General features: G+C 41.3%; 1 protein-coding gene across 2 annotated transcripts in view; it reads right to left on the bottom strand.

Annotated features, from left to right (window-relative positions):
- LOC124776753 overlaps nt 1-18536 on the bottom strand; it is a 162759-nt gene that overhangs the window by 42260 nt on the left and 101963 nt on the right. For both annotated transcript variants that reach the window (XM_047251881.1, XM_047251880.1), the window contains exon 6: nt 14830-14940. In XM_047251881.1, coding sequence (XP_047107837.1) covers nt 14830-14940 — 111 coding nt within the window. The remainder of the gene's footprint in view (nt 1-14829; nt 14941-18536) is intronic.

The following is an 18536-nucleotide window of genomic DNA, read 5'->3' on the forward strand; positions in this document are numbered from 1 at the left end:
AATTCTCATCAAAGCTTATTGAAAAAGGATGGAGCAGATCACTTTATCTTTCTGCACAAGAGTTTGTGGATTCAATATGTTGTATCAACCATGATTAACACCATCTTTGGACTCTTATTGCTCTACCGAGCCTCCATGTTAGTTTTTAGTCTGTTCTGTATCTCCAGCTGTGTACACGTTTATGGCTAACTACGAAATATATCTCTATGTGGAATTTAATGGAGATAGTTATTGCATTCGACCAATAATCATATCCTGCTTCCATACTGTTGACCCCGAAGTTTCTACGTCTTCCGCGACTTTCACGCCGGGTGTTGTAAATCAACAGGTTATGCGTGCGACGCCATGGCTACCTCACCCAACACTTTGTTCGAAGATTTGGAGGCCCAATCTTTGGCAAATGACCGGCCGAAGTGGCCGTGCGGTTAAAGGCGCTGCAGTCTGGAACCGCAAGACCGCTACGGTCGCAGGTTCGAATCCTGCCTCGGGCATGGATGTTTGTGATGTCCTTAGGTTAGTTAGGTTTAACTAGTTCTAAGTTCTAGGGGACTAATGACCTCAGCAGTTGAGTCCCATAGTGCTCAGAGCCATTTGAACCATTTTTTTTTTTTTTTTTTTTTTTTTTTTTTTTTTTTTTTTTTTTGCAAATGGCCGGCTCCCCACTAATCGACAGTGATTTGCAACCTCCAACCAAGTTAACCTCAAACTTTGTTGCTCTACAACAGTCAAGTGCTACACCGTTAACTCAAACAACGCACTCAGGTTTCGTGTCGCCGGACTGTGCTCGCCAACATGTGAAATGTGAAGTGGATAATTTTCAGAACTGAGTAACTACCGATCGATCATGTAATGTTCAAAGTGATCTACATTCACACACGTACTTTGACTGTCAATGGGCTGCAACATCAGTTACAGTCGTGCCATGTGCAATGCCACCATTTTAACAAAACGCACATGCTATCAACCTATTCCGGCTTTGCCTCATTCACAAACTAACGATGGAAATTTTCATGCAGCAAATTCCCCTTTCTCACCCACCAGGCCCGTTGCTCAGTTTTTCGACCACTTGGGCTCGAGCACATCTTACGGCGCTTCGCCTTCCAAAAACGTTTTACCACAATAATGTGGTCTTCAGCAAGTTTCACAGGTAATTTATAGTCCAACCACATGGGGCGTGTTCCCGATGTGCACAGAAGACTTACACTGCTGTCGCACGAAGTGCCAACCCCTCACCCCCCCTCCCACACACACGGGGAGCCCCGATTCTGACTGTTCAGCCGCTCGCCTCTCCCACAGTTCCGCCTGTGTCTGCCGCACCAGCCTTCCACATCATTTTCGAGGTGGACAGTTTCAAATCTGTACCTCTAGCCTCCGGTCCAGTTTATAGGACCACTACACATGTTGCGCAACCACTTGTTCCCATGGTACCGACCGCGCCAGCCGCGTCGTGTTTTCCGACACGTCAAGGACAATGCAACCCGCTGTTGCTTCGGACGTGCTTGCCAATAGTACACCTACGCCTATGGTGATGGGCTGCAGTATGGCCCCACTTACCATGGACCAGCAGGCCTTCCAAGATACACTGAAGCCACTTTCATCCCCCTCCCCCATCTCTCTGCCGAAGCTGCTCCCTTTATACGAGGACAACCTCGTATCATGGTTTGTGTTTGTGGAGCATTTGTTCGAGTTAATCATGTGTCCAACTACAACTCTAAATTCCTATGTCTCGTCATGCACCTATATGATCACTTGAACTTAATTTGTGATCTTCTCCTCTTGCCACCGCCTCCACCGAAGTATGAGTTTGCAAAGAAAACAATATTGGACTGACTTGCCTGCGCACCACAAGAATTAATCATCAAGATCTTGTATGAGGAGCACCTGGGGGACCGAACTCCGTCACCACTCTGGTGCCGCCTTCAATTACTTGTGAGTGAACACACAATGCCGGACATTACTCTGTAGGCAGTATGGTCCACCAAGTTACCTACCGACCTAAAGATTCACCTGGTACCGCACTCCTTTGAGTCAATCGGCTCTCATCTTCTTATCGCAGACCAGCTGTATGCACAACACCAACCAGCACACAACTCACCACTGGTTGGCACAACTGCTCCTGTTTAACGGCCGTCTGCGGGCAGAGGCAGGGCTCGCTCCACCTCCACGCCATCTACACCGCCTGGCAGTATCTGCTCACTCTCTCCTACATCTGAGCACTCAAGAATCGCCCACATACCATACGTGCCAGTATACATTCCAGAACAAATCAGTGAGGACAAGCTGCCTCCACTGCCGCAGTCGCCGCCACCACCACGTCCAGCTCATCCGGTATTGTTGGTACCACAAGATTTTTGGCGATGATGCCAAGAAGTGTCGATTACCTTGCCAGCACCCAAACGCTGACCGCAAGATCTAGAAGACGCTAAGTCCTGTGGGGAACCTCACAGGCATCCTCAAACATTGCACTCTGTCCACTCGTCCACCCAGCCAAGCAGTTGTTTATACGTGACCGACATTTCGTCACAGCTCGTCTTCCTAGTCGACACAGGCGCTTACATGTCTATCATACCCACATAGTTGGCTCCTCCCGCCTTTTCACCGATGAGGTCACTTAAACGAGCTGTCAAAGCATCAACGTTACAAACCTCAGGCTCTGTCAAAGTTACGGTGCACCTAAATCCTTCTCTGTGTTTTCCGTGGACTTTCTACATTGCCGACGTCAATGACCCAAGTCTTGGTATGGATTTTTTGTCACATTACAAACTCTCTCCGAACGTCGTTCAGGGCTCAGTGTTACATCATCCCACTAACACTCAGATACTGTGCTCCCGCAGTTAGGTTCCATTTTCTGTTTCTCTTGCAACATGTGAGTTAGTAAGCGAGTGCTCCGCCCTTGCGGGCGAAATTGTGACCTGCGTTACTAACCTACTGCCAGGATACGACTCGGCAGCACAACTCCGCTGGGAAAACAACGAGCTGAAACAACGAATAGCACACACTTACAATGAGCTCGTTGCGGCTCGTACCTTGCTGTAGAAACTGCAGTACACAATGCTGCCACCTAATCGTGTTTCTCCAGCAGACACCAGATCGGACACTCAGCAGGTTAGTCCAAAAACATTAATTGCATGTGACGATTTGTGACCGGGTAGACACCGCACCCCCGACGTGCTTGCCACATTTAGTGCCTTGTGTTTCAAAGAGTGCTTCTAATGACAGTCGCGCACGTGATACAACCACGCCCACCACGCAGGCAGCCGCCCCGTCATGTTCATAAACATTCGTCCTCTCCCACGTGGAAGCCACATCACTCAGCGGCCATCGCTATTCCCTGCACGACGCCAAAGCCTGTCTCATCCTCGCCAGTTACCCAAGGCAAGGCTGACAACAGACAGTCGCTGCGCGCCCTGACCCACTCCATATTGCATGCGCAGCTGACCTCTCTGAACAAGCGCACACCACGCTCATGAAATAGGCATGTGACTTTCGTGCTGCCCTTTCCCACTTGCGCTAACAGTTACGCCTCATCGCACCCCACTCATCCAAAAACTTCATGTCAGGACGTTGCTCAGTCTCGTATGCAGTTCTCAGTTTCTTCCATCACTGATGGAATGACACACAAGATAGTTACCACTGCCGGCCCTCCTATTAAGCACAAGGTTAGATGCCTTAACCCCATTAATTGTGTGTGGCCTGGCAGCAAATTAATGAACTTTTGGAGGCACGTATCCTGCAACTGTCGGACAGCAACTGGTCTTCACCGATTCACCTCATCACCAAATATGACGGTTCTTTCCAAATGTGCGGCAACTACAGACACTGAAACGCTCGTACCATTATGGACAATTACCCAGTGCCAAACATAAAACGATTTCACTCATATGTTATCGGGCGCCACAATCTTCATTGTTGTTGTTGTTGTGGTCTTCAGTCCTGAGACTGGTTTGATGCAGCTCTCCACGCTACTCTATCCTGTGCAAGCTTCTTCATCTCCCAGTACCTACTGCAACCTACATCCTTCTGCATCTGCTTAGTGTATTTATCTCTTGGTCTCCCTCTACGATTTTTACCCTCCACGCTGCCCTCCAATACTAAATTGGTGATCCATTGATGCCTCAGAACATGTCCTACCAACCGATCCCTTCTTCTGGTCAAATTGTGCCACAAACTTCTCTTCTCCCCAATCCTATTCAATACTTCATCATTAGTTATGTGATCTACCCATCTAATCTTCAGCATTCTTCTGTAGCACCACATTTTGAAAGCTTCTATTCTCTTCTTGTCCAAACTGTTAATCGTCCATGTTTCACTTCCATACATGGCAACACTCCATACAAATACTTTCAGAAATGACTTCCTGACACTTAAATCTATACTCGATGTTAACAAATTTCTCTTCTTCAGAAACACTCTCCTTGCCATTGCCAGTCTACATTTTATAACCTCTCTACTTTGACCATCATCAGTTATTTTGCTCCCCAAATAGCAAAACTCATTTACTACTTTAAGTGTCTCATTTCCTAATCTAATTCCCTCAGCATCACCCGACTTAATTCGACTACATTCCATTATCCTCGTTTTGCTTTTGTTGATGTTCATCTTATATCCTCCTTTCAAGATGCTATCCATTCCATTCAACTGCTCTTCCGAGTCCTTTGCTGTCTCTGACAGAATTACAATGTCATCGGCGAACCTCAAAAATTTTATTTCTTCTCCATGGATTTTAATACCTACTCCGAATTTTTCTTTTGTTTCCTTTACTGCTTGCTCAATATGCAGATTGAACAACATCGGGGAGAGGCTACAACCCTGTCTTACTCCCTTCCCAACAACTGCTTCCCTTTCATGTCCCTCGACTCTTATAACTGCCATCTGGTTTCTGTACAAATTGTAACTAGCCTTTCGCTCCCTGTATTTTACCCCTGCCACCTTCAGAATTTGAAAGATATTATTCCAGTCAACATTGTCAAAAGCTTTCCCTAAGTCTACAAATGCTAGAAACGTAGGTTTGCCTTCCCTTAATCTTTCTTCTAAGATAAGTCGTAAGGTCAGTATTGCCTCACGTGTTCCAGTATTTCTACAGAATCCAAACTGATCTTCCCCGAGGTCGGCTTCTAGTAGTCTTTCCATTCGTCTGTAAAGAATTCGTGTTAGTACTTTGCAGCTGGGGCTTATTAAACTGACTGTTCGGTAATTTTCACATCTGTCAACACCTGCTTTCTTTGGGATTGGAATTATTATATTCTTCTTGAAGTCTGAGGGTATTTCGCCTGTTTCATAAATCTTGCTCACCAGATGGTAGAGTTTTGTCAGGACTGGCTCTCCCAAGGCCGTCAGTAGTTCCAATGGAATGTTGTCTATTCCAGGTGCCTCGTTTCGACTCAGGTCTTTCAGTGCCCTGTCAAACTCTTCACGCAGTATCGTATCTCCCATTTCATCTTCATCTACATCCTCTTCCATTTCCATAATATTGTCCTCAAGTACATCGACCTTGTATAGACCCTCTATATACCCCTTCCACCTTTCTGCTTTCCCTTCTTTGCTTATAACTGGGTTTCCATCTGAGCTCTTGATGTTCATACAAGTGGTTCTCTTATCTCCAAAGGTCTCTCTAATTTTCCTGTAGGCAGTATCTATCTTACCCCTAGTGAGATAAGCCTCTACATCCTTACATTTGTCCTCTAGCCATCCATGCTTAGCCATTTTGCACTTCCTGTCGATCTCATTTTTGAGACGTTTGTATTGCTTTTTGCCTGCTTCATGTACTGCATTTTTATATTTTCTCCTTTCATCAATTAAATTCAATATTTCTTCTGTTACCCAATGATTTCTACTAGCCCTCGTCTTTTTACCTACTTGATCCTCTGCTGCCTTCACTACTTCATCCCTCAAAGCTACCCATTCTTCTTCTACTGTATTTCTTTTCCCCATTCCTGTCAATTGTTCCCTTATGCTCTCCCTGAAACTCTCTACAACCTCTGGTTCTTTCAGTTTATCCAGGTCCCATCTCCTGAAGTTCCCACCTTTTAGCAGTTTCTTCAGTTTTAATCTACAGGTCATAACCAATAGATTGTGGTCAGAGTCCACATCTGCCCCTGGTAATGTCTTACAATTTAAAACCTGGTTCCTAAATCTCTGTCTTACCATTATATAATCTATCTGATACCTTTCAGTATCTCTAGGGTTCTTCCATGTATACAACCTTGTTTCATGATTCTTAAACCAAGTGTTAGCTATGATTAAGTTATGCTCTGTGCAAAATTCTACCAGACGGCTTCCTCTTTCATTTCTCTCTCCCAATCCATATTCACCCACTACGCTTCCTTCTCTCCCTTTTCCTACTCTCGAATTCCAGTCACCCATGACTATTAAATTTTCGTCACCCTTCACTATTTGAATAATTTCTTTTATCTCATCACACTTTTCTTCAATTTCTTCGTCATCTGCAGAGCTAGTTGGCATATAAACTTGTACTACTGTAGTAGGTGTGGGCTTCGTATCTATCTTGGCCACAATAATGCGTTCACTATGCTGTTTGTAGTAGCTTACCCGCATTCCTATTTTCCTATTCATTATTAAACCTACTCCTGCATTACCCCTATTTGGTTTTGTGTTTATAACCCTGTAGTCACCTGACCAGAAGTCTGTTCCTCCTGCCACCGAACTTCACTAATTCCCACTATATCTAACTTTAACCTATCCATTTCCCTTTTTACATTTCCTAACCTACCTGCCCGATTAAGTGATCTGACATTCCACACTCCGATCCGTAGAATGCCAGTTTTCTTTCTCTTGATAACGACGTCCTCTTGAGTAGTCCCCGCCCGGAGATCCGAATGGGGGACTATTTTACCTCCGGAATATTTTACCCAAGAGGATGCCATCATCATTTAACCATACAGTAAAGCTGCATGCCCTCGGGAAAAATTACGGCTGTAGTTTCCCGTTGTTTTCAGCCGTTCGCAGTATCAGCACAGCAAGGCCGTTTTGGTTAGTGTTACAAGGCCAGATCAGTCAATCATCCAGACTGTTGCCCCTGCAACTACTGAAAAGGCTGCTGACCCTCTTCAGGAACCACATGTTTCTCTGGCCTCTCAACAGATACCCCTCTGTTGTGGTTGCACCTACGGTACGGCCAACTGTATCGCTGAGGCACGCAAGCCTCCCCACCAACGGCAAGGTCCATGGTTCATGGGGGAGGGGGGGCTGAAACAGTATATCAAATTGTCAAATTTTAATTGAAATGAAAAAATTATCTGCAAGATGAGTGCTGTGACTATTGACGCTGGATCAAGTAGCATGAAAATGGACATATCGGAACAATGTTTGGCCCATTTTAGGCGAAACGAACAAGATGTTTTGCATCCGTTTGTGACTGCAGATGAAACTTGGGTGTACTACTATACCCCAGAGACAAAACAACAGTCACAGCAGTGGAAACCTGCTGATTCTCCGGCACCAAAGAAAGCAAAGACAATTCCTTCAGTGGGAAAGCTCATGGCGTCAGTATTCTGGAATGCGAAGGGGATTCTGTTTGTAGATTATCTCCCCACTGGACAAACAATTACTGGAAAATATGATGCTAACCTCCTGGACACATTGCAATAAAAAATACGTAAAAAAAGGGCCAGGTTTAGCAATGGAGAAAGTCATCACCCATCAAGACAATGTGCACCAACACACGTGCCGTCGCCCTGGCAAAATTACACGAACTAGGTATGAATTGTTGCCAGACCCACCTCATTCATCTGCTATGGCTCCGTCAGACTTCCATCTCTTCCCAAAACTGAATATTTTTCTTGGTAGATGAAGATTCACTTCAAATGAACATTTGATGCCGGAGTTGACAACTATTTTGCAGGCCTGGAGGAAACTCATTTTTGAGATGGGATCAAGGCACTAGAACATCGTTGGAGCAAGTGCATTAATCTACAAGGAGACTACATTGAAAAATAAAAAAAGTTTCAATGATGTAAGTACTTTTTTTTTTCTATTCTGTTCCGAGAACTTTTCTAACCACCTTGTATATCTCATTCCAGGTAAACCCATAGTGACTGCCATTTTGAACTGGTGAAATGAACTAGTATCAGCAATGACATCCTTTTAGCATCTGTGGTCACTGGCATTCTGAATTAATTTACTCACTGCACTAAATTCTTCAAAACTGTACCTAGCATCATCCAACTGTACCTAGCATATGGTGGATAAATAAATTGACAGTGCCAGAAAATGAACATCTCTTTTATCTTTGGTTGTTTTCAGGCTCGACTAGGGTCATTAGCATGTTATATAGAGTGAGTCACATAAGACATAACACCCCTTTTATTTCAGGAACAGTTACAAAGATAGAACACAGTTTTTGGCAAATTTTAGAGTTCGAGGGGCATGTATGTTTTTGTTTGGTTAATGTTTTTAGTGCTAATATCAGTGGAGATATTGAAGCTAGTATTTTTTAAATGGAAGTGTATACTTTTGATAACTGCATTTGATAGCTCTTGAGAAGACAATTATGTTTGTTAATGTTGACATTGAAATCTGCTGTAAAAATAAAAATTAAAGAAATATCCTAGAATTGAGAGCATCATGGCCGTAAATGGCATTTGCAGTGCAAACAATGCCAAGCAGGCGTCTCGGACTAGGCTGTGTAGTTTTATACCACAAGGCAGGTCTGTGCTACAAGAATGAAGCTTTATTTCCCCTTCAACCAACTTACGACTTAGATGCAGGTTCACCTATGAATGTTTTATACATAAGTAATGCACAGGCTACAATCTAGCATATAACAAAGGACTCAGGAAAACTACATTTGTGTATCCACCCAGGTGTGAACTGAAACAGAGAAATCAACTTGTAACACTGAAAATGCGGATAAAATACCCTCTGCACCATCCAAAATTTTCACTGTTTAGTATCTGTTGATAACTTGCTCTGTGCTTTTGGTTCTGAGCTGTAAGCTATTACAGAAAGTATATTTAATACGTAATCGATGTATTAGTATATTTATTTTTGACTGTATATGATTGATTGTAACTATAATGAAAATACTGTAAACTGCTGGGTAACAGCCAAGGGAACTTTATTGAAATTTATCGATAGCAATGACAAAACGGTAGTAACTGTGCCATTGTTTATCTTTGCATATGGAAAGTCTCTGTCGCATTGTGACCAGAGAGTAAGCAGAGCAGCTTGAGTCATGAAAGAGTGCAAAAGTGTTTGTTGGGCACTCCTGTCATCGCAGTGAGCAGCTATGCCCGTGCTAATGTAGACGTGCCTGATTTGTTAACTCACGAGTATTGAGAGCACGGTAGGAATCGACAGGCAGAGGAAGCTGCAATTCCAACTATAGCCTGTCCCGCAATTATCCGTGGCTCTGGAGACAACTCAGGGTTCTCATCAAACTGCACCAGCAGCAACCACGGCAGCTCAGCATTGTCGTCAGCTACATTCTTCATTGTCCACACAGCTACAACACCGTAAGACTGTTAAGTGAAAAATTATGAATTACCTTGGCATTGCCTAGTAACATTTCTTTCACAAAGTGTGAATAACTTGAATAATAACTTGAAATCATTAAAACTTGTAGGGTGCCTGTGTTGTCATTGTCCTCAGACGTTATTACCGAGCAGGGTATCTTTCCTTTCCATACAATCACCGAGTGTCATAATAATGTGAAAACTGATTAAATATTTACTACCAATTTTGTGTGTTTGCTAATGACCAGTTTCAGTCTACATTTTCTGCCTCAGTGACTGTTCATTCTTGTGTCACATGATGGAGGCTACTCAAAGTAAAGTAAAATTTCACTGGAAAAACTAATAACTAAAAATACAGCACAAATAAAGAGCGTGCAATTTCATTTATTCTGTAAGTAGCTTAGCGAGTGACTTCTGCTGTCTTGGTATGTATTTTATTATTGTTATTTTAAAAGTAAAATCAATTGCTCCCTTGCTTAAAGTAAATTCAATTCAATCTCCCAATAACTCTCTTGCCTTTTTCTAAATTTTGCATTACTTTACACTGAGGTTACTGAAAGTTATTTTTTTTATATAAGAAAGTTTAAGCTAAGCCAGTCATTTATTTAACCAATAATTTTGTTTAACATTACTTTCAAATTTTAGTATTTCAGAATAAGTAACTGCAAACTCAGTGCTCTCTGGTTGATTTATTTTCTCATGATATGTTGTGCTGTGGAAAAGCTGACAACCTTCTGTTGCCACACCAGTGATTATTTGCTTAAACTTCTTTGCCACTACCTTTCTCAAGATTCTGGAGATTCATTGCCCTAGTGGGCTGGCAGCCATTTAATTATCCCTTCTTTTTAGTTAATCAGTGTTTTCTTTGTGTTATCACTGATTTTTGTAGTAAATATTACATGGTACCCTTTTCCTCCTGCATAGCTCATAATCGGTTGCACTATATTTCAAAATTATCATCAGTATTTACCTTAAGCTCAGAATAGATTCTTCCTTCAGAAGAGTCTGTTGTACACTTTCCTTCCAACTAAGCAGTGTTATTTTCCTCTGGTAACGATAGCCTTACTCACTGTAAAATTTCTTTAGGCATATGCAATCATGATCAGTTACCTTGCAATCCAGTACGTTGACTAGGAAGGGGGAGGTTACAAATTGTTCATTCTTCATTAATAAAGAGGTGTTATACACTGCAAAAAGCAACTGCTTTGTTAAATACCTAACTGTCAGATGGAAGATTTGACCTCTCTTTTCCTGTATGCGACTGTGTGTTCTTACACGTAAAATACATGCTGTCGAACAACTGTCTCTACCTACACCGCTCTGAATTACATCATACGTGATGCTTTCATTGAACTAAACATTTTATTAATAATACTTCTGTGATGACATGTACACCACAAAATAAATATTCTTCTTAATGAAACATCATTTCATATTGAATGTAAGTGCATAATAACAGTGTTACCAGCTATGCGCAATACACGCTGTTGACTTATTTGACATTGACATGCAATTTCGCACACATATAAATGAAATAAACAAATTACTAACAACGATTTGGTAACCATCCAAATCATATAACATAAACATTGTCTTCCAAAAAATTACTTTATCCTTTATTTCAGCACGTGTTCAAACTGTTGGCCATGGACTTGAAGGAACATTTGCAATTGCCATTTGAAGGCACAATGAACAAATGTAATTTGAGTGGATGATATGGAAGCGCATGCACTGGCGATTCGACGACAGATATCATCTGGTGTAGTTGGGGCTTCTTCATAGACTGCATCTTCAAATGTGCCCCAAAGAAAGAAATCGAGAAGAGTCAAATTGGTGGAACTCACAAATCATTTGACAATAGAATTTTGTCTTATTCAACGTCCAGGAAAGTTCTCATACAATATTTGAATTTCAAGATGGGATGAGTGAGCTGGACAACCATTGTGTTTCAGCCACATACACTGTCTAATATCTGGTGGTACCTCTTCTTGAAGAACCAGCAGACTGTTTGTAAGAAAGGGTGCATACAAATGTCCATTTACAATGCCTGCAATGAAATAAAGTACCACAATGCAATTTTCTATGATGCTGCACCATAAGTTGGCCATTGATGTTGCACCTGACAAAATCGGCGTGGATTTTTGTCTACCAAATAGTGCATATTACACAGATCAGCATGGTTCATACATGTTGCTTCATGGATAAAGAGCACACATTGGAAAAATGTTGAGTTGTCTCTCAGTTGCTGAAGGGCAAACTGACAAAATTCTGTACAATGTTCAAAATCAGTCATCGAGTGCCTGATGTAGTGATAGATGATAGGGATGAAAACTCTGTCAATGCATGATGTGAATAACACTCATCTGGCTGATTCCACATTCCTTGGCAGTATGTTTCTTACCATTGCACAGATTCATTATCGTGATAGCCATAACAGCTTCTTCGTGCTCTCTGTCACTTGTAATCACCTTTCTTATTCTCCTTTTGATGTTCAAGCAGGTTGTCCGCACTAGTATCTTAATAATTCGTGCAATTGCCTGGCATGGTGGACACTCACAGCCCAGATAGATAACCCTACACTGCTGTGCTGTTTTTATGGCATTTCTTTTACATTCACCATATATAAACAGTACATCCAACTTCTTTTCAATGACGCATGTCTGCATGCAATGAATGTTGAATCAGAAGTGAGCAGCTTGCAGTGCAGACAATTAAAAGGCAAATGTACTGACATTCTGACACAGCGAAGCACAAGAGGTCTGCTTGGTGGTGTTTCCACCACTAATGCTGATTCTAGCTAACATTCTCTCAAATTCTAGGACATTCCATGAATTATTTTTATGACTGGTTTCAATGTCAACGTTACCAAATGCCATATCACTGTAATTGTCTTATCAAGAGCTATTGAATTGTTTCAGTATTTCCATTGATACCAGTGCATTTAAGAGAAAAACGTGTCCCTTGAAGCTCTAACATCTGATGAAAACTGCATTTCGGTATGTGTAACAATTCATGATATAAAAAGGGTGTTATGTCTTATGTAACTCATTCTGTATACAGGGTGTTACAAAAAGGTATGACCTAACTTTCAGGAAACATTCCTCACCACAAAGAAAGAAAATATGTTATGTGGACATGTGTCCGGAAACATTTACTTTCCATGTTAGAGCTCATTTTATTACTTCTCTTCAAATCACATTAATCATGGAATGGAAACACACAGCAACAGAACGTACCAGCGTGACTTCAAACACTTTGTTACAGGAAATGTTCAAAATGTCCTCCGTTAGCGAGGATACATGCATCCACCCTCCGTCACATGGAATCCTTGATGTCCTGGAGAATGGCGTATTGTATCACAGCCATCCACAATACGAGCATGAAGAGTCTCTACATTTGGTACCGGGGATGCGTAGACAAGAGCTTTCAAATGCTCCCATAAATGAAAGTCAAGAGAGTTGAGGTCAGGAGAGCGTGGAGGCCATGGAATTGCTCCGCCTCTACAAATCCATCGGTCACCGAATCTGTAGTTGAGAAGCGTACGAACACTTCGACTGAAATGTGCAGGAGCTCCATCGTGCATGAACCACATGTTGTGTCGTACTTGTAAAGGCACATGTTCTAGCAGCACAGGTAGAGTATCCCGATTGAAACCATGATAACGTGCTCCATTGAGCGTAAGTGGAAGAACATGGGGGCCAATCAAGACATCACCAACAATGCCTGCCCCAACGTTCACAGAAAATCTGTGTTGATGACGTGATTGCACAATTGCGTGCTGATTCTCGTCAGCCCACACATGTTGATTGTGAAAATTTACAATTTGATCACGTTGGAATGAAGCCTCATCCGTAAAGAAAACATTTGCACTGAAATGAGGATTGACACATTGTTGGATGAACCATTCACAGAATTGTACCCATGGAGGCCAATCAGCTGCTGATAGTGCCTGCACACGCTGTACATGGTACGGAAACAACTGGTTCTCCCATAGCACTCTCCATACAGTGACATGGTCAACATTACCTTGTACAGCAGCAACTTCTCTGACGCTGACATTAGGGTTATCATCTACTGCATGAAGAATTGCCTCGTCCATTGCAGGTGTCCTCATCATTCTAGGTCTTTCCCAGTCGCGAGTCATAGGCTGGAATGTTCCGTGCTCCCTAAGACGCCAATCAATTGCTTTGAACGTCTTCCTGTCGGGACACCTTTGTTCTGGAAATCTGTGTCGATACGAACGTCTTCCTGCCGGGACACCTTCGTTCTGGAATCTGTCTCGATACAAACGTACCGCGCCACGGCTATTGCCCCGTGCTAATCCATACATCAAATGGGCATCTGCAGACTCCGCATTTGTAAACATTGCACTGACTGCAAAACCACATTCGTGATGAATACTAACCTGTTGATGCTACATACTGATGTGCTTGATGCTAGTACTGCAAAGCAATGAGTCGCATGTCAACACAAGCATCGAAGTTAACATTAAACTTCCTTCAATTGGTCCAACTGGCGGTGAATCGAGGAATTACAGTACATACTGACGAAACTAAAATGAGCTCTAACATAGAAATTAAGCATTTCCGGACACATGTCCACATAACATCTTTTCTTTATTTGTGTGTGAGGAATGTTTCCTGAAAGTTTGGCCGTACCTTTTTGTAACACCCTGTATACATTACCTTTTCAAGATGGCTAAGTTTATAATGAACTATTATTTGCACTACTGATGCAGGCCATGTCATACATCATAACGAACATTAACAGCACGTAAAATTTCCCCAGTGATGGATGCAGAAATATCGTGTGTAGTGACTATAGTATCCTGTTTCTTGTCTATGGAAATTTGAAAAATTGCATGTTTGCCATCAGTTGTATAAATTAATTATTTATTTTCTACTAGTTTTGCTTGTCATGGCCATTTTCACAGGAAGAGAAAAGGATGTGCACTAGATAGATTTGCAGTTAAACTTTCCTTTGCATATATATCTTATGTGCATCCTTTTTTTCCCTGGGAAGATGGCTGGTATCATGAAAACTGTTAGAAGACAAATAATAAATTTTTACAGCTGATCGCAAGCATGCTGTTCTTCACAGTCTTGACAGGCGTATCAAGTAACCTCATTAAATTGTCTGGAAATGTTTTATTAATCGGCTAAATCTTGGAAGTGAGATAAGTGAACATTCACTCAGAGCAACGGTTGGATACATAACTGATATATTGAGCTTTGAATCAAGAGACAAAGTACTTCCGTTTTAGATCAATAAATCACATCACACAATATTGTAGTCTTTTATTCCAATCAGAGCTGTGTAAAATATTTGTAAAACAAAGCAGGAGAAAAGAAATTACCTGAAAATGCACGGTACCACTGAGCTGTCATCCACAAAATAATCAGTACCAGAACAGACTGCAGGAATAGAATACTCAGGCTGATATACTGCAGCAAACGGGAGACAGGAGCTGCAACAAACAAATTTCCACATTACAAAGATGTACCTCAAAATGCATGCAGTTCAAAAGCATTTTACTTTCAACTGCAAGTATAGAAAAATTAACAAGGAAAAAAAAAACATTGCTGATTAAATTATCCATCTCTATATATAATTAAAATACCTGAGTTTATGGAAGAATCAATGGTATATGATCCATCATCTACAATGGGAACTATATTTTAATTCCAAGAACCAAACACTGTTACTAATTTTGTATTAAGGTACACAGAGTGCTCTAATAGGGCAATGTACAATACACTACTTTTTAAACCTATGTGAGTGATATCTTAAGTGCTATTGTTAGGAAAAAAAGTTATGAAGTTAATTGTCATTACTATATAACTGGCATCCTGTTTGCAGAAAATTTCCCCCGGTGCATTATGTATGTCTTAATACAGGCATGATCAACTGGTCTACAGACAGCTACAGTGTTGGAGTGAGATCACACCACATTTGGCACATCAGGTTACTATGAAAGGTCACCAAACCTTTAACAGGAGGCAAGACATGGACATCAGTTCATTTGATTGTGTGTGCCCAATAGATAGAATGCTTCATCTGGAACGTGATGCTGGCACTGGCCTTTGCACATACCTCTATTTAAAGGGTTTTCTAGAAGTATCTGTACTTGAGCAAAAATGCTTACACCAGAATATAGTCAACTAGAGTGGGCAACACTACGTTGGCAACTGGGGTCACCATCAACTACACGGGCTTGTAACAGTGGATAAAGGAACCAATGAGCAGCTGTGCCATCTACAGTCACCAGTTTGCCTTGCAGTACAAAAGCCATCACTTTGTGTACACGTGTGTGTGTGTGTGTGTGTGTGTGTGTGTGTGTGTGTGTGTGTGTGTTTGATACAGCTTAAGATTTCAAACAAGAGTAGACAATACATGATATTTTCTGAATTAGTCAATACATTGTATATTTTATTGTTTTATACTTATGTTTGTGTTTATTTCTCTAAAAATATTTGGAATAATTGAATATCCTTTAAATAACAAATTAGCTACAATATTTCATCTGCAAAATTAATGACCAGAAAGTTCTACAAAAAACACACCATAATAATGTGACCAATTATTGAAATTAAATAGTTCAATACATAATAATATTTGACATGGTTTGTAAGACCGTTGGTTGTATGAAATAATGTAACTTAAGGATTAAACCTTCTGTAAATGGCAGCAATTAAAATAATTGAGACGTTCATCAGCATTTTCCATATTTCAAAAGTAACTGTTCAAAATCATTATTTTATGTAATGTTGTATGAAAAACAAATGGTATAAGAAAACAAACTGTGTCAAATATTTCTCATTATCATAACATTCACTGTTACACTCAAGTCTTTGCGACTGTGTAACTTTTCATAGTAACTTTACAGAAGTATCAATGCTAATAATAAATTTGTCAGCATGGATTTTCATGTTTTTATATAAGGGACAGTGCAAGATAGTTGTCAAGAGAGATGATGTGGTGGCTGTTAAGATGTTATAAACATTTGAAATGAAAAATGAAAAAAATATGCAAACAGCAAAATTTGTATGGATATGTTTCTGAAGATTGGGACAGCACAAGTTTTCACAAGCTCAAAATCAGCATTTCATTCTGTAGTCTGAAACTACGACCTGGACCTCTTGTTAAAAAAGATGCCAAGTCTACTTCAACACATAAATATTATTAAAAAATTCAATATACCTCTTGCCATAACAAAATGTGAATAATATGATAACTCTAGTTAATCTGCAACACATTTGCAGTTACATACACTGAGGTGACACAGGTCATGGGATAGCTCTGTGCACATATACAGATGGCTGTAGTATTGCGTACACAAGGTATAAAAGGGCAGTGCATTGGTGGAGCTGTCATTAGTACTCAGGTGATTCATGCAAAAAGGTTTCCAGCATGAATGTGGCTGCACGATCAGAATTAACAGGCTTTGAAAGGGTAGTGGTAGTTGGAGCTAGATGCATTTTTGGAAGCCGTTACAGATTCAATATCCCGAGAACCACAGTGTGCTGAGAGTACCAAAGTTCAGCCATTACCTCTGACCAAGGACAATGCAGTGGCCAAAGGCCTTCACCTCATGCCCAAGAGCAGTGGCATTTGCGTAGAGTTACGAGAGCTAATAGACAAGCAACAATGAGTGAAATAAATGCAGAAATCAACGGGGTACACATGGGATATGTATCTGTTGGGATAATGGACTATGGCACCAGATAACAGATGTGAGTGTCTTTGCTAAAAGAACGGCATCACTTGCAGCTGCTCTCCCGGGCTTGTGACAATATCGGCTGGATCCAAGATGACTGCAAAACTGGGGCTGGGTCAGATTCAGGAATCCAGCTGGTAAGAACTGATGGTAGTGTTCAAGTGTGGCACAGACCCCACAAAGCTACAGGCCCAAGTTGTCAACAAGGCACTGTGCAAGCTGCTGGTGGCTCCATAATGGTGTGGGCTGTGTTTACATGGAACTGAATGGGTCCTCTAGTCCAACGGAATCAATCACTCACTGGAAATGGTTATGTTTTGCTAGCTGGAGACCATGTTCCCAAACAACAACAGAATTTTTATAGATGACAATGTGCCTTGTCACCAGGCCACAACTGTTCGCAACTGGTTTGAAGAACATTCTGGACAATTTGAGTGAATGATTTGGCCACCAAGATCACCCAGCATGAATACCATCAAACATTTATAGGACATAATCGAGAGGTCAGTTTGTGAACCCAAGTCCTGCATAAGCAACACTTTCACAGTTATGGATGGCTATAGAGGAGCATGGCTCAACATTTCTGCAGGGGACTTTGAACAACTTGTTGAGCCCATGCCACATCAAATTCCTCTACTACGCCGTGCAAAAGGAGGTCCGACATGATGTTTAAGAGGTATCCGATGACTTTAGTCACCTCATTGTATGTGACTGTGGACTGAAGGAGTTACATTTGAGTGTTCATCACATGTCACTCATAGGACAAATGATCAGGTAAGTTGGACCATCACCAGTAGTTGGGAAAAACACAGAAGAAAAAACTCAATTGATCTGTTGAGTCATTTACACCTTAGTAGACACCGTCAAGAACCAAATGAGGCAATACTTCCTGCTTGCCAAAAGGGCATCTTTGGAACAGGCTTTTGCCTACTGCACCCCACAGAAGAGAATGCACCATTCCAATGCTCCACAAATATGGTAGAATTCCTACAGGAACAATCTGTGGATATAAAAGAGGTTGTGTAGTTCCTCTGGTCACCTGACCTTAATCTCATTAAGAACTTGGATCAAACTGCAACCAGCATCTCTGATTTGTAGACACTAATTGAATGGTCATGAATCAGTATGGCTTCCAATTGGTTTGGTGTCTTCCAGAAAACATGTGATAATATGTTGCCACTATCTACATGGATGAAAGGGATTGCTATAAATGGCACAAAGAAAAAATGACTGTGAATGAGCTCTGATTCCTCTTGTCTTGTTTTCATGGTTATTAAATGAGCTGTATGTTGGTGGCTGTAGAATCATTATGCAGACTGGCACAAACACCGATTCTTTACACTTCA

This window comes from Schistocerca piceifrons, chromosome 2 (genome assembly GCF_021461385.2).
Source record: "Schistocerca piceifrons isolate TAMUIC-IGC-003096 chromosome 2, iqSchPice1.1, whole genome shotgun sequence".
Taxonomy (NCBI): domain Eukaryota; kingdom Metazoa; phylum Arthropoda; class Insecta; order Orthoptera; family Acrididae; genus Schistocerca; species Schistocerca piceifrons.